General features: G+C 46.1%; 1 protein-coding gene across 3 annotated transcripts in view; it reads left to right on the top strand.

Annotated features, from left to right (window-relative positions):
* The window catches only part of TRPM3 (transient receptor potential cation channel subfamily M member 3), a 694,734-nt gene that overhangs the window by 482,065 nt on the left and 190,354 nt on the right, over positions 1-22,315 (top strand). For all 3 annotated transcript variants that reach the window (XM_063913891.1, XM_063913889.1, XM_063913890.1), the window contains 2 exons: positions 18,433-18,570; positions 19,149-19,277. In XM_063913891.1, coding sequence (XP_063769961.1) covers positions 18,433-18,570; positions 19,149-19,277 — 267 coding nt within the window. The remainder of the gene's footprint in view (positions 1-18,432; positions 18,571-19,148; positions 19,278-22,315) is intronic.

Raw genomic sequence — 22,315 nt, forward strand, 5'->3', positions numbered from 1 at the left:
GACTACTCCCGGAAAACGGTCAGTTGATGCCCCGACACGCCTTCCTCCTGTCAATCTTCTTGCGGCTGCTGCTGCGACCGCTTTCCTTGTTCATGGCGTTGTTGCCCGGTGACAGCAATGCGAACGCTGCACATGCGCAGTTCCGTCCCGATCGCACCGCTGCAAAGAAATGCAGCGTGCGATCGGGTCGGAATGACCCCCCTATTGATAGGTCGGGAACGTTTGGGGGAGGTATCGGGGAGTGGCGGCAAAAACGCACACATGTCACGGCTGTTTTCGGGGCATGTATATGCCTTCAGCTGTGATCATGTACGCAGAGAAACATAGCACCAGCGTCACTACTGTCACAGCCAGTCAGTGTGACTATAGACTCCCTCGGGAAGTTGATGTTCCTAATTTCTGAATCAATGCTGCATATGTGTACACAGTTGCTTAGGACTTCGAAATGGCTCTGTGAGGCATCTCTCTTCTCTTTTCTGGGCGGCTGCTTCACTTGCACTGATCAGCAAGTCCGTAGGCTAAAAAATTGCAGCCCTGTAGGCATGTGTGTACATATAAGAATCAGGTCCTTTAAGATATAATATTTATATAATTATAATATGATATTTCTTCTGGCCTCAGATATTTATGTTTTTGCTTTAGTTGGTTGAAATAGATGGTTTTCTGAGGTGGTGTGTAATTAATAGTACTCAGACAGATGTTGGGGATTTTTTTCAAACTCATTCACTTTTGTGTATTCAGAGGAGAGATGAGGAATCAGCTGTATCTACATTTTATGCAGCTGCACTGGCATGTTTAGAAGGTTTTGCAGGTGCCATGTGTCCCTCAAGGCAAGAATATTGTCTAAAAGATAGCAAGAAAGCTTTCAACATAAATAAATGCAGCAGAACCACTTATGACAACCAGGCAATGATACAGAGTCACTCTGGTCAAGCCACATACTGTACAATGTTTATTTCGTAATGTAGTTTGTAGCCGAGGAATTATTCATATACCATGCTGTTTACTTGTCTGTGCATTGTCTGTACATACAAATAATACAGACATTTTTTTCCACCTATAATATATATATATATATATATATTAGTGATGAGCGGGTTCGGATCCTCGGGATCCGAACCCCCCCGAACTTCACCCATTTTACACGGGTCCGAGGCAGTTTCGGATCCTCCCGCCTTGCTCGGTTAACCCATGCGCGCCCGGACGTCATCATCCCGCGGTCGGATTCTCGCGAGATTCGTATTCTATATAAGGAGCCGCGCGTCGCCGCCATTTTTCACTCGTGCATTGGAGATGATCGTGAGAGGACGTGGCTGGCGTCCTCTCAGTTTCTATGTTCAGTGGGCTGCAAATTGTGCTGCAAATATCTGTGCTCAGTGTGCTGCAAATATCTGTGCTCAGTGTGCTGCAAGTGCAAATATCTAAGTTCTCTGCCTGAAAAACGCTCCATATCTGACTGTGCTCAGTGTGCTGCAAATATCTGTGCTCAGTGTGCTAATTGCTTTATTGTGGGGACTGGGGACCAGCAGTATTATATAGTAGGAGGACAGTGCAGAGTTTTGCTGACCAGTGACCAGTGACCACCAGTATTATACGTTCTCTGCCTGAAAAACGCTCCATATCTGTGCTGCATTGTAGTATATAGTAGGAGGACAGTGCAGAATTTTGCTGACCACCAGTATAACTATATATATATAGCAGTACGGTACAGTAGTCCACTGCTCTACCCACCTCTGTGTCGTCAAGTATACTATCGATCCATACCTGTGGTGCATTTCAGTTTTGCACAGTTTGCTGACCACCAGTATATACTATATAGCAGTACGGTACAGTAGGCCACTGCTCTACCTACCTCTGTGTCGTCAAGTATACTATCCATCCATACCTGTGGTGCATTTCAGTTTTGCACAGTTTGCTAACCACCAGTATATACTATATAGCAGTACGGTACAGTAGGCCACTGCTCTACCTACCTCTGTGTCGTCAAGTATACTATCCATCCATACCTGTGGTGCATTTCAGTTTTGCACAGTTTGCTGACCACTAGTATATAATATATAGCAGTACGGTATAGTAGGCCACTGCTCTACCTACCTCTGTGTCGTCAAGTATACTATCCATCCATACCTGTGGTGCATTTCAGTTTTGCACAGTTTGCTGACCACCAGTATATACTATATAGCAGTACAGTACAGTAGGCCACTGCTCTACCTACCTCTGTGTCGTCAAGTATATTATCCATCCATACCTGTGGTGCATTTTAGTTTTGCACAGTTTGCTGACCACCAGTATATACTATATAGCAGTACGGTACAGTAGGCCACTGCTCTACCTACCTCTGTGTCGTCAAGTATACTATCCATCCATACATGTGGTGCATTTCAGTTTTGCCCAGTTTGCTGACCACCAGTATATAATATATAGCAGTATGGTACAGTAGGCCACTGCTCTACCTACCTCTGTGTCGTCAAGTATACTATCCATCCATACCTGTGGTGCATTTCAGTTTTGCACAGTTTGCTGACTACCAGTATATACTATATAGCAGTACGGTACAGTAGGCCACTGCTCTACCTACCTCTGTGTCGTCAAGTATACTATCCATCCATACCTGTGGTGCATTTCAGTTGTGCGCAGTATATATAGTAGTAGGCCATTGCTATTGATATATTACTGGCATATAATTCCACACATTAAAAAATGGAGAACAAAAATGTGGAGGGTAAAATAGGGAAAGATCAAGATCCACTTCCACCTCGTGCTGAAGCTGCTGCCACTAGTCATGGCCGAGACGATGAAATGCCATCAACGTCGTCTGCCAAGGCCGATGCCCAATGTCATAGTAGAGAGCATGTAAAATCCAAAAAAATAAAGCTCAGTAAAATGACCCAAAAATCTAAATCAAAATCGTCTGAGGATAAGCGTAAACTTGCCAATGTGCCATTTAAGACACGGAGTGGCAAGGAACAGCTGAGGGCCTGGCCTATGTTCAAGGCTAGTGGTTCAGCTTCACATGAGGATGGAAGCACTCATCCTCCTGCTAGAAAACTTAAAAGAGTTAAGATGTCAAAAGCACAGCAAAGAACTGTGCGTTCTTCTAAATCACAAATCCCCAAGGAGAGTCCAATTGTGTCGGTTGCGATGCCTGCACCTCTTTTTTCTTTCATTTTTCTTTGCATCATGTGCTGTTTGGGGACTATTTTTGGAAGTGCCATCCTGTCTGACACTGCAGTGCCATTCCTAGATGGGCCAGGTGTTTGTGTTGGCCACTTGGGTCGCTTAGCTTAGTCACACAGCTACCTCATTGCGCCTCTTTTTTTCTTTGCATCATGTGCTGTTTGGGGACTATTTTTTTGAAGTGCCATCCTGTCTGACACTGCAGTGCCACTCCTAGAGGGGCCAGGTGTTTGTGTCGGCCACTTGTGTCGCTTAGCTTAGTCACACAGCTAAACAAAACACAAGCAAAACAAGTGCGCTGACCTGGGTGGAGTTCAGGTTAATTACTTATTCATCAATTTGTTAGTGTGTGCTGCTGCTTCCCCCTATTGAGGTAATTGCCAACCTCAAGGCAGTAAACTAAAAAATAATTTTTTGTGTTGGGGATGCGCTACACCACTAGCAAAAAAATATAAAAATACTCATAGAAATGTACATATGATTCTATATATTATTGTGTATAAAAAGGGTTTTAATACTCATTACACAATTTCATAAACAAAAAGTTAGGGCCCTCATTCCGAGTTGTTCGCTCGGTAAAAATCTTCGCATCGCAGCGATTTTCCGCTTAATGCGCATGCGCAATGTTCGCACTGCGACTGCGCCAAGTAAATTTGCTATGCACTTCGTAATTTTACTCACGGCTTTTTCATCGTTCTGGCGATCGTAATGTGATTGACAGGAAATGGGTGTTACTGAGCGGAAACAGGCCATTTTATGGGCGTGTGGGAAAAACCGCTACCGTTTCCGGAAAAAACGCAGGAGTGGCCGGAGAAACGGAGGAGTGTCTGGGCGAACGCTGGGTGTGTTTGTGACGTCAAACCAGGAACGACAAGCAGTGAAATGATCGCAGATGCCGAGTAAGTCTGGAGCTACTCAGAAACTGGGAGGTCATTCCGAGTTGTTCGCTCGCAAGCGGATTTTAGCAGATTTGCTCATGCTAAGCCGCCGCCTACTGGGAGTGAATCTTAGCATCTTAAAATTGCGAACGATGTATTCGCAATATTGCGATTACACACCTCGTAGCAGTTTCTGAGTAGCTCCAGACTTACTCGGCATCTGCGATCATTTCACTGCTTGTCGTTCCTGGTTTGACGTCACAAACACACCCAGCGTTCGCCCAGACACTCCTCCGTTTCTCCGGCCACTCCTGCGTTTTTTCCGGAAACGGTAGCGTTTTTTCCCACACGCCCATAAAACGGCCTGTTTCCGCCCAGTAACACCCATTTCCTGTCAATCACATTACGATCGCCAGAACGATGAAAAAGCCGTGAGTAAAATTACTAAGTGCATAGCAAATTTACTTGGCGCAGTCGCAGTGCGAACATTGCGCATGCGCATTAAGCGGAAAATCGCTGCAATGCGAAGATTTTTACCGAGCGAACAACTCGGAATGAGGGCCCTGCTACGAGGTGTGTAATCGCAATATTGCGAATACATCGTTCGCAATTTTACGATGCTAAGATTCACTCCCAGTAGGCGGCGGCTTAGCATGAGCAAATCTGCTAAAATCCGCTTGCGAGCGAACAACTCGGAATGACCTCCTATAATTTTTTTTTAGAGAATTTCATATATAGACAGCTTATAAAAAATTCATTAATATAGAAGCCTGTATTGCTGAGCGGCTCTTCCCCTTTAAGATCACAAGTTTAAAACAAACCTTTTCTGTAAAAAACACATGTAGAAATCGGTTGTATAGCTGATATAGCTTTTTAACAGTCCTAGGCTTTGAAACAATGTTGATCTGTGTATAAAGTAGAGATGAGCGCCTGAAATTTTTCGGGTTTTGTGTTTTGGTTTTGGGTTCGGTTCCGCGGCCGTGTTTTGGGTTCGACCGCGTTTTGGCAAAACCTCACCGAATTTTTTTTGTCGGATTCGGGTGTGTTTTGGATTCGGGTGTTTTTTTTCAAAAAACACTAAAAAACAGCTTAAATCATAGAATTTGGGGGTCATTTTGATCCCAAAGTATTATTAACCTCAAAAACCATAATTTACACTCATTTTCAGTCTATTCTGAATACCTCACACCTCACAATATTATTTTTAGTCCTAAAATTTGCACCGAGGTCGCTGTGTGAGTAAGATAAGCGACCCTAGTGGCCGACACAAACACCGGGCCCATCTAGGAGTGGCACTGCAGTGTCACGCAGGATGTCCCTTCCAAAAAACCCTCCCCAAACAGCACATGACGCAAAGAAAAAAAGAGGCGCAATGAGGTAGCTGTGTGAGTAAGATTAGCGACCCTAGTGGCCGACACAAACACCGGGCCCATCTAGGAGTGGCACTGCAGTGTCACGCAGGATGTCCCTTCCAAAAAACCCTCCCCAAACAGCACATGACGCAAAGAAAAAAAGAGGCGCAATGAGGTAGCTGACTGTGTGAGTAAGATTAGCGACCCTAGTGGCCGACACAAACACCGGGCCCATCTAGGAGTGGCACTGCAGTGTCACGCAGGATGTCCCTTCCAAAAAACCCTCCCCAAACAGCACATGACGCAAAGAAAAAAAGAGGCGCAATGAGGTAGCTGTGTGAGTAAGATTAGCGACCCTAGTGGCCGACACAAACACCGGGCCCATCTAGGAGTGGCACTGCAGTGTCACGCAGGATGTCCCTTCCAAAAAACCCTCCCCAAACAGCACATGATGCAAAGAAAAAAAGAGGCGCAATGAGGTAGCTGTGTGAGTAAGATTAGCGACCCTAGTGGCCGACACAAACACCGGGCCCATCTAGGAGTGGCACTGCAGTGTCACGCAGGATGGCCCTTCCCAAAAACCCTCCCCAAACAGCACATGACGCAAAGAAAAAAAGAGGCGCAATGAGGTAGCTGTGTGAGTAAGATTAGCGACCCTAGTGGCCGACACAAACACCGGGCCCATCTAGGAGTGGCACTGCAGTGTCACGCAGGATGTCCCTTCCAAAAAACCCTCCCCAAACAGCACATGACGCAAAGAAAAAAAGAGGCGCAATGAGGTAGCTGTGTGAGTAAGATTAGCGACCCTAGTGGCCGACACAAACACCGGGCCCATCTAGGAGTGGCACTGCAGTGTCACGCAGGATGTCCCTTCCAAAAAACCCTCCCCAAACAGCACATGACGCAAAGAAAAAAAGAGGCGCAATGAGGTAGCTGACTGTGTGAGTAAGATTAGCGACCCTAGTGGCCGACACAAACACCGGGCCCATCTAGGAGTGGCACTGCAGTGTCACGCAGGATGTCCCTTCCAAAAAACCCTCCCCAAACAGCACATGACGCAAAGAAAAAAAGAGGCGCAATGAGGTAGCTGACTGTGTGAGTAAGATTAGCGACCCTAGTGGCCGACACAAACACCGGGCCCATCTAGGAGTGGCACTGCAGTGTCACGCAGGATGTCCCTTCCAAAAAACCCTCCCCAATCAGCACATGATGCAAAGAAAAAGAAAAGAAAAAAGAGGTGCAAGATGGAATTGTCCTTGGGCCCTCCCACCCACCCTTATGTTGTGTAAACAAAACAGGACATGCACACTTTAACCAACCCATCATTTCAGTGACAGGGTCTGCCACACGACTGTGACTGATATGACGGGTTGGTTTGGACCCCCCCCCAAAAAAGAAGCAATTAATCTCTCCTTGCACAAACTGGCTCTACAGAGGCAAGATGTCCACCTCATCTTCACCCTCCGATATATCACCGTGTACATCCCCCTCCTCACAGATTATCAATTCGTCCCCACTGGAATCCACCATCTCAGCTCCCAGGGTACTTTGTGGAGGCAATTGCTGCTGGTCAATGTCTCCGCGGAGGAATTGATTATAATTCATTTTAATGAACATCATCTTCTCCACATTTTCTGGATGTAACCTCGTACGCCGATTGCTGACAAGGTGAGCGGCGGCACTAAACACTCTTTCGGAGTACACACTTGTGGGAGGGCAACTTAGGTAGAATAAAGCCAGTTTGTGCAAGGGCCTCCAAATTGCCTCTTTTTCCTGCCAGTATAAGTACGGACTGTGTGACGTGCCTACTTGGATGCGGTCACTCATATAATCCTCCACCATTCTATCAATGTTGAGAGAATCATATGCAGTGACAGTAGACGACATGTCCGTAATCGTTGTCAGGTCCTTCAGTCCGGACCAGATGTCAGCATCAGCAGTCGCTCCAGACTGCCCTGCATCACCGCCAGCGGGTGGGCTCGGAATTCTGAGCCTTTTCCTCGCACCCCCAGTTGCGGGAGAATGTGAAGGAGGAGATGTTGACAGGTCGCGTTCCGCTTGACTTGACAATTTTGTCACCAGCAGGTCTTTCAACCCCAGCAGACCTGTGTCTGCCGGAAAGAGAGATCCAAGGTAGGCTTTAAATCTAGGATCGAGCACGGTGGCCAAAATGTAGTGCTCTGATTTCAACAGATTGACCACCCGTGAATCCTTGTTAAGCGAATTAAGGGCTGCATCCACAAGTCCCACATGCCTAGCGGAATCGCTCCCTTTTAGCTCCTTCTTCAATGCCTCCAGCTTCTTCTGCAAAAGCCTGATGAGGGGAATGACCTGACTCAGGCTGGCAGTGTCTGAACTGACTTCACGTGTGGCAAGTTCAAAGGGCATCAGAACCTTGCACAACGTTGAAATCATTCTCCACTGCACTTGAGACAGGTGCATTCCACCTACTATATCGTGCTCAATTGTATAGGCTTGAATGGCCTTTTGCTGCTCCTCCAACCTCTGAAGCATATAGAGGGTTGAATTCCACCTCGTTACCACTTCTTGCTTCAGATGATGGCAGGGCAGGTTCAGTAGTTTTTGGTGGTGCTCCAGTCTTCTGTACGTGGTGCCTGTACGCCGAAAGTGTCCCGCAATTTTTCTGGCCACCGACAGCATCTCTTGCACGCCCCTGTCGTTTTTTAAAAAATTCTGCACCACCAAATTCAAGGTATGTGCAAAACATGGGACGTGCTGGAATTTGCCCATATTTAATGCACACACAATATTGCTGGCGTTGTCCGATGCCACAAATCCACAGGAGAGTCCAATTGGGGTAAGCCATTCCGCGATGATCTTCCTCAGTTGCCGTAAGAGGTTTTCAGCTGTGTGCGTATTCTGGAAAGCGGTGATACAAAGCGTAGCCTGCCTAGGAAAGAGTTGGCGTTTGCGAGATGCTGCTACTGGTGCCGCCGCTGCTGTTCTTGCGGCGGGAGTCCATACATCTACCCAGTGGGCTGTCACAGTCATATAGTCCTGACCCTGCCCTGCTCCACTTGTCCACATGTCCGTGGTTAAGTGGACATTGGGTACAACTGCATTTTTTAGGAGACTGGTGAGTCTTTTTCTGACGTCCGTGTACATTCTCGGTATCGCCTGCCTAGAGAAGTGGAACCTAGATGGTATTTGGTAACGGGGGCACACTGCCTCAATAAATTGTCTAGTTCCCTGTGAACTAACAGCGGATACCGGACGCACGTCTAACACCAACATAGTTGTCAAGGACTCAGTTATCCGCTTTGCAGTAGGATGACTGCTGTGATATTTCATCTTCCTCGCAAAGGACTGTTGAACAGTCAGTTGCTTACTGGAAGTAGTACAAGTGGGCTTACGACTTCCCCTCTGGGATGACCATCGACTCCCAGCGGCAACAACAGCAGCGCCAGCAGCAGTAGGCGTTACACGCAAGGATGCATCGGAGGAATCCCAGGCAGGAGAGGACTCGTCAGAATTGCCAGTGACATGGCCTGCAGGACTATTGGCATTCCTGGGGAAGGAGGAAATTGACACTGAGGGAGTTGGTGGGGTGGTTTGCGTGAGCTTGGTTACAAGAGGAAGGGATTTACTGGTCAGTGGACTGCTTCCGCTGTCACCCAAAGTTTTTGAACTTGTCACTGACTTATTATGAATGCGCTGCAGGTGACGTATAAGGGAGGATGTTCCGAGGTGGTTAACGTCCTTACCCCTACTTATTACAGCTTGACAAAGGGAACACACGGCTTGACACCTGTTGTCCGCATTTCTGGTGAAATACCTCCACACCGAAGAGCTGATTTTTTTGGTATTTTCACCTGGCATGTCAACGGCCATATTCCTCCCACGGACAACAGGTGTCTCCCCGGGTGCCTGACTTAAACAAACCACCTCACCATCAGAATCCTCCTGGTCAATTTCCTCCCCAGCGCCAGCAACACCCATATCCTCCTCATCCTGGTGTACTTCAACACTGACATCTTCAATCTGACTATCAGGAACTGGACTGCGGGTGCTCCTTCCAGCACTTGCAGGGGGCGTGCAAATGGTGGAAGGCGCATGCTCTTCACGTCCAGTGTTGGGAAGGTCAGGCATCGCAACCGACACAATTGGACTCTCCTTGTGGATTTGGGATTTCAAAGAACGCACAGTTCTTTGCGGTGCTTTTGCCAGCTTGAGTCTTTTCAGTTTTCTAGCGAGAGGCTGAGTGCTTCCATCCTCATGTGAAGCTGAACCACTAGCCATGAACATAGGCCAGGGCCTCAGCCGTTCCTTGCCACTCCGTGTGGTAAATGGCATATTGGCAAGTTTACGCTTCTCCTCCGACAATTTTATTTTAGGTTTTGGAGTCCTTTTTTTACTGATATTTGGTGTTTTGGTTTTGACATGCTCTGTACTATGCCATTGGGCATCGGCCTTGGCAGACGACGTTGCTGGCATTTCATCGTCTCGGCCATGACTAGTGGCAGCAGCTTCAGCACGAGGTGGAAGTGGATCTTGATCTTTCCCTAATTTTGGAACCTCAACATTTTTGTTCTCCATATTTTAATAGGCACAACTAAAAGGCACCTCAGGTAAACAATGGAGATGGATGGATTGGATACTAGTATACAATTATGGACGGGCTGCCGAGTGCCGACACAGAGGTAGCCACAGCCGTGAACTACCGCACTGTACTGTGTCTGCTGCTAATATATAGACTGGTTGATAAAGAGATAGTATACTCGTAACTAGTATGTATGTATAAAGAAAGAAAAAAAAACCACGGTTAGGTGGTATATACAATTATGGACGGGCTGCCGAGTGCCGACACAGAGGTAGCCACAGCCGTGAACTACCGCACTGTACTGTGTCTGCTGCTAATATATAGACTGGTTGATAAAGAGATAGTATACTCGTAACTAGTATGTATGTATAAAGAAAGAAAAAAAAAACCACGGTTAGGTGGTATATACAATTATGGACGGGCTGCCGAGTGCCGACACAGAGGTTGCCACAGCCGTGAACTACCGCACTGTACTGTGTCTGCTGCTAATATATAGACTGGTTGATAAAGAGATAGTATACTCGTAACTAGTATGTATGTATAAAGAAAGAAAAAAAACCCACGGTTAGGTGGTATATACAATTATGGACGGGCTGCCGAGTGCCGACACAGAGGTAGCCACAGCCGTGAACTACCGCACTGTACTGTGTCTGCTGCTAATATATAGACTGGTTGATAAAGAGATAGTATACTCGTAACTAGTATGTATGTATAAAGAAAGAAAAAAAAACCACGGTTAGGTGGTATATACAATTATGGACGGGCTGCCGAGTGCCGACACAGAGGTAGCCACAGCCGTGAACTACCGCACTGTACTGTGTCTGCTGCTAATATAGACTGGTTGATAAAGAGATAGTATACTCGTAACTAGTATGTATGTATAAAGAAAGAAAAAAAAACCACGGTTAGGTGGTATATACAATTATGGACGGGCTGCCGAGTGCCGACACAGAGGTAGCCACAGCCGTGAACTACCGCACTGTACTGTGTCTGCTGCTAATATATAGACTGGTTGATAAAGAGATAGTATACTCGTAACTAGTATGTATGTATAAAGAAAGAAAAAAAAACCACGGTTAGGTGGTATATACAATTATGGACGGGCTGCCGAGTGCCGACACAGAGGTAGCCACAGCCGTGAACTACCGCACTGTACTGTGTCTGCTGCTAATATATAGACTGGTTGATAAAGAGATAGTATACTCGTAACTAGTATGTATGTATAAAGAAAGAAAAAAAAACCACGGTTAGGTGGTATATACAATTATGGACGGGCTGCCGAGTGCCGACACAGAGGTAGCCACAGCCGTGAACTACCGCACTGTACTGTGTCTGCTGCTAATATAGACTGGTTGATAAAGAGATAGTATACTACTAATATTATATACTGGTGGTCAGGTCACTGGTCACTAGTCACACTGGCAGTGGCACTCCTGCAGCAAAAGTGTGCACTGTTTAATTTTAATATAATATTATGTACTCCTGGCTCCTGCTATAACCTATAACTGGCACTGCAGTAGTGCTCCCCAGTCTCCCCCACAATTATAAGCTGTGTGAGCTGAGCAGTCAGACAGATATATAATATATATAGATGATGCAGCACACTGGCCTGAGCCTGAGCAGTGCACACAGATATGGTATGTGACTGACTGAGTCACTGTGTGTATCGCTTTTTTCAGGCAGAGAACGGATATATTAAATAAACTGCACTGTGTGTCTGGTGGTCACTCACTATATAATATATTATGTACTCCTGGCTCCTGCTATAACCTATAACTGGCACTGCAGTAGTGCTCCCCAGTCTCCCCCACAATTATAAGCTGTGTGAGCTGAGCAGTCAGACAGATATATAATATTATATATAGATAATAGATGATGCAGCACACTGGCCTGAGCCTGAGCAGTGCACACAGATATGGTATGTGACTGAGTCACTGTGTGCTGTGTATCGCTTTTTTCAGGCAGAGAACGGATTATAAATAAAAGTGGTGGTCACTGGTCACTATCAGCAAAACTCTGCACTGTACACTACTGAGTACTCCTAATGCTCCCCAAAATTAGTAAATCAAGTGTCTAAACGGAGAGGACGCCAGCCACGTCCTCTCCCTATCAATCTCAATGCACGTGTGAAAATGGCGGCGACGCGCGGCTCCTTATATAGAATCCGAGTCTCGCGATAGAATCCGAGCCTCGCGAGAATCCGACAGCGTCATGATGACGTTCGGGCGCGCTCGGGTTAACCGAGCAAGGCGGGAAGATCCGAGTCGCTCGGACCCGTGAAAAAAAACATGAAGTTCTGGCGGGTTCGGATTCAGAGAAACCGAACCCGCTCATCTCTAGTATAAAGTCCTGTTAGATCTAATACATTGTAGCGATCTTTGCTACAAATTAATCTTTGTTTTATGTGGACAAAGTTCACTAAGTCACTGCTGTGCACAGCTTTTGATGTTATTAATATGCATGCATTCTGGATTGTTAAACCACTTGACCTTGCATCCACGTTATTTCCCCCTGGTTCCAAATCTCACAGCTTGATTAAGAATGGGCTCCTTTGAAAGCGTTTCTCCGCCTTATTCCGTTGACATCAGCGGCTTCCTCAGACACTGTGTCTGAGGAAGCCGCTGATGTCAATGGAATAAGGCGGAGAAACGCGTTACACGTTCAAAGGAGCCCATTCTTAATCACCACGGTGACAGCCACGGACCCTACCGAAATCGGAACCAGCAGCAACACCTGAATCCCGGCAGAACGCAAATACGGTAACCGAATAGATGCAATAAAAGTCTGGAGGGATCAAGCTGTGAGATTTGGAACCAGGGGGAAATAACGTGGATGCAAGGTCAAGTGGTTTAACAATCCAGAATGCATGCATATTAATAACATCAAAAGCTGTGCACAGCAGTGACTTAGTGAACTTTGTCCACATAAAACAAAGATTAATTTGTAGCAAAGATCGCTACAATGTATTAGATCTAACAGGACTTTATACACAGATCAACATTGTTTCAAAGCCTAGGACTGTTAAAAAGCTATATCAGCTATACAACCGATTTCTACATGTGTTTTTTACAGAAAAGGTTTGTTTTAAACTTGTGATCTTAAAGGGGAAGAGCCGCTCAGCAATACAGGCTTCTATATTAATGATTTTTTTATAAGCTGTCTATATATGAAATTCTCTAAAAATAAATTATAACTTTTTGTTTATGAAATTGTGTAATGAGTATTAAAACCCTTTTTATACACAATAATATATAGAATCATATGTACATTTCTATGAGTATTTTTATATTTTTTTGCTAGTGGTGTAGCGCATCCCCAACACAAAAAAATCTTTTTTAGTCACACAGCTACCTCATTGCGCCTCTTTTTTTCTTTGCATCATGTGCTGTTTGGGGACTATTTTTTTGAAGTGCCATCCTGCCTGACACTGCAGTGCCATTCCTAGATGGGCCAGGTGTTTGTGTCGGCCACTTGGGTTGCTTAGCTTTGTCACACAGCTACCTCATTGCGCCTCTTTTTTTCTTTGCATCATGTGCTGTTTGGGGACTATTTTTTTGAAGTGCCATCCTGTCTGACACTGCAGTGCCACTCCTAGATGGGCCAGGTGTTTGTGTCGGCCACTTGTGTCGCTTAGCTTAGTCACACAGCTACCTCATTGCGCCTCTTTTTTTCTTTGCATCATGTGCTGTTTGGGGACTATTTTTTTGAAATGCCATCCTGTCTGACACTGCAGTGCCACTCCTAGATGGGCCAGGTGTTTGTGTCAGCCACTTGTGTCGCTTAGCTTAGTCACACAGCTTCCATCTTGCACCTCTTTTTTTCTTTGCATCATGTGCTGTTTGGGGACTAATTTTTAATCTGCCATCCTGTCTGACACTGCAGTGCCACTCCTAGATGGGCCAGGTGTTTGTGTCGGCCACTTGGGTCGCTTAGCTTAGCCATCCAGCGACCTTGGTGCACCTCTTTTTTTCTTTGCATCATGTGCTGTTTGGGGACTATTTTTTAAATCTGCCATCCTGTCTGACACTGCAGTGCCACTCCTAGATGGGCCAGGTGTTTGTGTCGGCCACTTGGGTCGCTTAGCTTAGCCATCCAGCGATCTTGGTGCACCTCTTTTTTTCTTTGCATCATGTGCTGTTTGGAGACTATTTTTTAAATCTGCCATCCTGTCTCATTGTCTGACACTGCAGTGCCACTCCTAGATGGGCCAGGTGTTTGTGTCGGCCACTTGGGTCGCTTAGCTTAGTCACACAGCTACCTCATTGCGCCTCTTTTTTTCTTTGCATCATGTGCTGTTTGGGGACTATTTTTTTTGAAGTGCCATCCTGTCTGACACTGCAGTGCCACTCCTAGATGGGCCAGGTGTTTGTGTCGGCCACTTGGGTCGCTTAGCTTAGTCATCCAGCGACCTTGGTGCAAATTTTAGGACTAAAAATAATATTGTGAGGTGTTCAGAATAGACTGAAAATGAGTGGAAATCATGGTTATTGAGGTTAATAATACTATGGGATCAAAATGACCCCCAAATTCTATGATTTAAGCTGTTTTTGATGTTTTTTTGTAAAAAAAAACACCCGAATCCAAAACACACCCGAATCCGACAAAAAATTTTCAGGGAGGTTTTGCCAAAATGCGTCCGAATCCAAAACACAGCGGCGGAACCGAATCCAAAACCAAAACAATGTCCGGTGCACATCACTAATATATATATATATATATATATATATATATATACATCTAAAAGAGATGTGCGGCGGGCACTTTTCGTGTTTTGTGTTTTGTTTTTGGATCTGGATCCCCGCTTGTGATTTGGATCTGGCAAAACTACCCTTTCAAGTTTTGGTTTTGGATCTGGATGATAACAATCATTTCCACTCATTTACAGTCTATTCTGGACCTCACACCTCACAATATTGTTTTTAGGCCAAAAGGTTGCACTTAGGTAGCTTGATGACTTTGCAAAGCGACACAAGTGGGCGTCACAAACACCTGGCCCATCTAGGAGTGGCACTGCAGTGTCAGACAGGAGGGCACTTTTAAAAACTAGGCCCTAAACAGCACATGATGCAAAGAAAAAAAGAGGTGCACCGAGGTTGCTGGATGACTAAGCTAAGCGACACAAGTGTGCGGCACAAACACCTGGCCCATCTAGGAGTGGCACTGCAGTGTCAGACAGGAGGACAATTTTAAAAACTAGGCCCTAAACAGCACATGAGGCAAAGAAAAAAAGAGGTGCACCGAGGTTGCTGGATGACTAAGCTAAGCGACACAAGTGTGCGACACAAACACCTGGCCCATCTAGGAGTGGCACTTTTAAAGACTAGGCCCTAAACAGCACATCATACTGTACAAAGAAGAAAAAGAGGTGCAATGAGGTAGCTGGCCCATCTAGGAGTGGCACACAGTGGCTGAATGTTGAAAGTGGCCTACAATTTTTCAGGCCACCGACAGCATCTCCTGTATACCCCTGTCATTTTCCAAAAAATTCTGCACCACCAAATTAATTGTATGTGCAAAACATGGGACATGCTGGGATTTGCCCAGATGTAATGCACGCTCAATATTGTGGACTTATATGGCAGAACCCCTAGACTTATAGGGCAGTACCCCTGGACTTATATGGCTGCATCACTGGACTGGACTTATTTGGCAGTACCCCTGGACTTATACGGCAGTGCCTATGGACTTATATGGCTTTACCACTGGACTGGACTTATAGGCCAGTACCCCTGAACTTATACGGCAGTACCCCTGAACCGGATTTATACGGCAGTACCCCTGGACTTATACAGCTGCACCACTGGACTGGATTTATATAGCTGTACCCCTGGAATTATATGGCTGCACAACTGGACTAGACTTATACGGCAGTACCCCTGGACTTATACGACTGCACCACTAGACTGGACTTATATGGCAGTACCCTTGGACTTATACGGCTGCACCATTGGACTGGACTTATATGGCAGTACCCCTGAAATTATACGGCAGCACCTCTGGACTGGATTTATACAGCAGTACCCTTAGACTTATATGGCTGCACCAGTGGACTGGACTTATACAGCTGCACCACTGGACTGGACTTATACGGCAGTACCCCTGGACTTATATGGCTGCACCACTGGACTGGACTTATATGGCAGTACCCCTGGACTTATACAGCTGCACCACTGGACTGGAACTTATACGGCAGTACCCCTGGACTTAGATGGCTGCACCACTGGACTGGACTTAGCAGTACCCGTGGACTTATATGGAAGTACCCCTGAACTTATACAGCTGCACCACTGGACTGGACTTATACGGCAGTACCCCTGGACTTTTTTGGCTCCACCACTGGACTGAACTTATACGGAAGTGCACATATATAGTGGCAGATCATATATAGTGGCAGATGCTCAATTAGCTTAGTGATATCATTCAGGTGCTCAAAAGGGAGGGGTTTCTCTAAGCAGGAACAAAAACACATTTTGTTCCCCCCAGCACCCTGAATAATGGCAGTAACCAGATTTAAATCCCACACAATATATTAGAATTCAGAGATCTTGGTTAAATATATTTGCACAAATGTATGTATAAGCCCCCAAGCCGCGTCAAGGCCTCTCTGTATATATTGGGGGTCCCTAGCGCTATATCTAGGTGCCGGGTATGGCACCCCAAAAATCAGCATAAGCCAGAAAGCCCAGGCCAGCACACCAGTGAAAAAACTATAATGTTAATGGTTTTGTGTTAAGAAGCCGAAGCGATAGAGAAAGTGATACAAAAATGAGATGTAATTATACATACATTTGCGCAGATATATGTAACCAAGATCTCTGAATTCTAAGATATTGGGGTAAATTTACTAAGATGGGAGATCTATTTAAGATGGGATGTTGCACATAGCAACCAATCAGATTCCAGGTACTATCTTCTAGAAGGTGCTACATAAATGAGAAGTAAAATCTTATTGGTTGCTATGGGCAACATCCCATCTTAAACAAATCTCCCATCTTAGTAAATGTACCCCATTGTGTGGGATTTAAATCTGGTTACTGCTATTATTCAGAGTGTTGGGGGAAACAAAATGTGTTTTTTATACGGCAGTACCCCTGGACTTATACGGCTGCACCACTGAACTGGACTTATACGGCAGTACCCCATGACTTATACGGCTGCACCACTGAACTGGACTTATACGGCAGTACCCCTGGACTGGACTTTTATGGCAGCACCACTGGACTTATACGGCAGTACCACTGGACTGGACTTATACTGCAGTACCCCTGGACTTATATGGCTGCACCACTGGATTTATGACAGCACAGGACACCACCACTGGATTTATGGCAGCACAGGACACCACCACTGGACTGATGCAGCACAACAAAGCACCACTGGACTTGACTTATACAGCAGCACCACTGGACTTATGACAGCAAAGGACAACTCCACTGGACTTAAGGCAGCACAAGACACCACCACTGGACTGATGCACAACAACACAGCACCACTGGACTGGACTTATACAGCAGCACCACTGAACTTATGGCAGCACAGGACACCACCACTGGACTGATGCAGCACAAGACCGCACCACTGCACTAGACTGGTCTTATACAGCAGCACTGGACTTATGGCAGTACAGGACACCACCACTGTGACTGAACTGATGCAGCACAAGACACCACCACTGGATTGATGCAGCACACAAGACAGCACTGGAATGACACAAAAGAGCAGGTCGCCACCCCACGCACCACCCCATTTTCCCGCACAGAAACTGAGGAGACACGTCCTCTCGCTACACTCTCCAGGACTTGAGTGAAAATGGTGGCGACGCACGGCTCCTTTTATGAAATCCAAAACCCACGAGAATCCGACAGCAGGATGATGACGTTTTACCTCGTTCTGGTTTCAGAGTCTGGCAGGAAGTCCCGAGTCAGACTCGGATCTCGGCTCGGGATGTGATGTACGGGGAGGGGTTCAGTTTTCGGGGAACCGAACCCGCTCATCCCTAATATATATATATATATATATATATATATAGAATGTAATCGGATCAGCACTCACCCTTGTTAGATATTGGAGTGCTCCGGTGCCATCCAGAAATAAAGTAGTCAATAGTATGCCAATCTAAGCAGGCAGCAGCACTCAGAGACGAGAATGTAGATAACAATGTGAAGAATTTTCTGCATTGAAGCAGCCTTTTTGAAATGCAATAAATTCTTCATGTTGTTATCTACATACATGTCTCCGAGTGCCGCTGCCTGCTTGGATTGGCATACAATATATATATATATATATATATATATACAGTATATGTATGTAGTATTTAATGAAAATATTGGGTATTCAAACCTCCCAGTCTGAATTCAAATCTTTTCACTGAGCTTAGCAGAGGCACTTCCTTTAATTACTTACTGTAGCTGCGCTATAAATTACAGTGGCAGCTTATAAATAACAGATGTTCTCCCTTTTATAGGCAATGTTGGCCAGAGGCAATGGAGATACATCTAGAAAGAAGGATGATGATGAGCACCCAAGACATCGGCTTATACCACTGGGGAGGAAAATCTATGAGTTCTACAATGCGCCAATTGTTAAATTTTGGTTCTACACTGTAAGTTGTCTTTCAATTATTACATTCATAATATCTTAGCAAGATGTAATGGAAGTATTTTCTGTAGAAGTCACAGTTATGGGTTAGCATTACTGTCTCACAGGACTGATTTCATGGGTTCAAGCGGAGTGGGGGAAGCAACCGGGAGCATCATACAAAAAAGGTGCCGAGCCCAGGGTCTGTGTTGTTGGATGCAGACTTACTGGATCCAGCAGAGGAGTTCTGACGGCCAGTCTGAGTAAGCTTCAGTATGCGCAGACTGGCCGAGGGCCGTGACCATGGCAACCAATGGTTTTGATCGCGAAACAAAGCTGTATATTTAGACGCATTACTCAGATTGCAGATGCTGGCAGGAGGCATCTATTTACTACAGGCGTCTCCTGCAGCATTAGAATATTTATTGTACGGTATTGCACAGGCCTAGAATCTTTCTAAGATTGATCAGGTAGAGTGTAATGTCTAACCTGGATGGTAAGTAGCGGTTCTGTAATTTTCATTTATATTCAAACCTAGGTATATTGTTCTCCTTGTCCTCTGCAGTGCTGATTTCTAATACTATTGTGCTTCTCTTCCTACAGATGGCTTACATAGGCTATCTGATGCTCTTCAACTACATAGTACTAGTAAAGATGGATCGGTGGCCCTCATCGCAGGAGTGGATTGTTATCTCGTACATCTTTACTCTGGGAATAGAAAAGATGAGAGAGGTAACAATAATTATCAATCAAAGGTTTAAACGATTTCAGACAAATTCCATATCATTATTATCATGATATATATTCTGGAGGGGATGCAGTTAAAATAGCGGCTGTCGAGATCCTGGAGTTCAGGAGACCGACGCCAGAATCCTGACTCAGGTCCATGACACCAACTGAATGGGAAAATAACCTGTTGAGAGCAAAGTGAGCCACGGGGCCCAGAGCGTGGCGAGCGCAGCGAGAATTCTGACAGATGGGATGCTGCTGTCAGTATACTTACAGCCGGCAACCCGTCTGCCGGTAAAACATACCGATCCCATTCTGGGGTATATTGGAAATTTAAAGTGGCCCTGGAAAATACTCTGAAAGTTGCCCCATGTGCGACAGTTTGCCAGAGGGGAGGTAAAATACACCAACAATTGAGTCACAGACATGCATGGTGCATTCACCCAGAATTGAGAGTAACAAGAATGCAGGTGTCACATTGTAGCTGTTGTCCACCTAGACGGTGTTGGGCCATCCCCAAACACTACCCATCTAACACATTGCAAACTCTGTACTACGTATGTAAACTAGAGATGAGCGCCTGAAATTTTTCGGGTTTTGTGTTTTGGTTTTGGGTTCGGTTCCGCGGCCGTGTTTTGGGTTCGACCGCGTTTTGGCAAAACCTCACCGAATTTTTTTTGTCGGATTCGGGTGTGTTTTGGATTCGGGTGTTTTTTTCAAAAAACACTAAAAAACAGCTTAAATCATAGAATTTGGGGGTCATTTTGATCCCAAAGTATTATTAACCTCAAAAACCATAATTTACACTCATTTTCAGTCTATTCTGAATACCTCACACCTCACAATATTATTTTTAGTCCTAAAATTTGCACCGAGGTCGCTGTGTGAGTAAGATAAGCGACCCTAGTGGCCGACACAAACACCGGGCCCATCTAGGAGTGGCACTGCAGTGTCACGCAGGATGTCCCTTCCAAACAACCCTCCCCAAACAGCACATGACGCAAAGAAAAAAAGAGGCGCAATGAGGTAGCTGTGTGAGTAAGATTAGCGACCCTAGTGGCCGACACAAACACCGGGCCCATCTAGGAGTGGCACTGCAGTGTCACGCAGCATGGCCCTTCCAAAAAACCCTCCCCAAACAGCACATGACGCAAAGAAAAAAAGAGGCGCAATGAGGTAGCTGTGTGAGTAAGATTAGCGACCCTAGTGGCCGACACAAACACCGGGCCCATCTAGGAGTGGCACTGCAGTGTCACGCAGGATGGCCCTTCCAAAAAACCCTCCCCAAACAGCACATGACGCAAAGAAAAAAAGAGGCGCAATGAGGTAGCTGTGTGAGTAAGATTAGCGACCCTAGTGGCCGACACAAACACCGGGCCCATCTAGGAGTGGCACTGCAGTGTCACGCAGGATGTCCCTTCCAAAAAACCCTCCCCAAACAGCACATGACGCAAAGAAAAAAAGAGGCGCAATGAGGTAGCTGTGTGAGTAAGAATAGCGACCCTAGTGGCCGACACAAACACCGGGCCCATCTAGGAGTGGCACTGCAGTGTCACGCAGGATGTCCCTTCCAAAAAACCCTCCCCAAACAGCACATGACGCAAAGAAAAAAAGAGGCGCAATGAGGTAGCTGTGTGAGTAAGATTAGCGACCCTAGTGGCCGACACAAACACCGGGCCCATCTAGGAGTGGCACTGCAGTGTCACGCAGGATGTCCCTTCCAAAAAACCCTCCCCAAACAGCACATGACGCAAAGAAAAAAAGAGGCGCAATGAGGTAGCTGACTGTGTGTGTAAGATTAGCGACCCTAGTGGCCGACACAAACACCGGGCCCATCTAGGAGTGGCACTGCAGTGTCACGCAGGTTGTCCCTTCCAAAAAAACCCTCCCCAATCAGCACATGATGCAAAGAAAAAGAAAAGAAAAAAGAGGTGCAAGATGGAATTGTCCTTGGGCCCTCCCACCCACCCTTATGTTGTATAAACAAAACAGGACATGCACACTTTAACCAACCCATCATTTCAGTGACAGGGTCTGCCACACGACTGTGACTGATATGACGGGTTGGTTTGGACCCCCCCCAAAAAAGAAGCAATTAATCTCTCCTTGCACAAACTGGCTCTACAGAGGCAAGATGTCCACCTCATCTTCACCCTCCGATATATCACCGTGTACATCCCCCTCCTCACAGATTATCAATTCGTCCCCACTGGAATCCACCATCTCAGCTCCCTGTGTACTTTGTGGAGGCAATTGCTGCTGGTCAATGTCTCCGCGGAGGAATTGATTATAATTCATTTTAATGAACATCATCTTCTCCACATTTTCTGGATGTAACCTCGTACGCCGATTGCTGACAAGGTGAGCGGCGGCACTAAACACTCTTTCGGAGTACACACTTGTGGGAGGGCAACTTAGGTAGAATAAAGCCAGTTTGTGCAAGGGCCTCCAAATTGCCTCTTTTTCCTGCCAGTATAAGTACGGACTGTGTGACGTGCCTACTTGGATGCGGTCACTCATATAATCCTCCACCATTCTATCAATGTTGAGAGAATCATATGCAGTGACAGTAGACGACATGTCCGTAATCGTTGTCAGGTCCTTCAGTCCGGACCAGATGTCAGCATCAGCAGTCGCTCCAGACTGCCCTGCATCACCGCCAGCGGGTGGGCTCGGAATTCTGAGCCTTTTCCTCGCACCCCCATTTGCGGGAGAATGTGAAGGAGGAGATGTTGACAGGTCGCGTTCCGCTTGACTTGACAATTTTGTCACCAGCAGGTCTTTCAACCCCAGCAGACCTGTGTCTGCCGGAAAGAGAGATCCAAGGTAGGCTTTAAATCTAGGATCGAGCACGGTGGCCAAAATGTAGTGCTCTGATTTCAACAGATTGACCACCCGTGAATCCTTGTTAAGCGAATTAAGGGCTGCATCCACAAGTCCCACATGCCTAGCGGAATCGCTCCCTTTTAGCTCCTTCTTCAATGCCTCCAGCTTCTTCTGCAAAAGCCTGATGAGGGGAATGACCTGACTCAGGCTGGCAG

Source organism: Pseudophryne corroboree, chromosome 1 (genome assembly GCF_028390025.1).
Source record: "Pseudophryne corroboree isolate aPseCor3 chromosome 1, aPseCor3.hap2, whole genome shotgun sequence".
Taxonomy (NCBI): Eukaryota; Metazoa; Chordata; class Amphibia; order Anura; family Myobatrachidae; genus Pseudophryne; species Pseudophryne corroboree.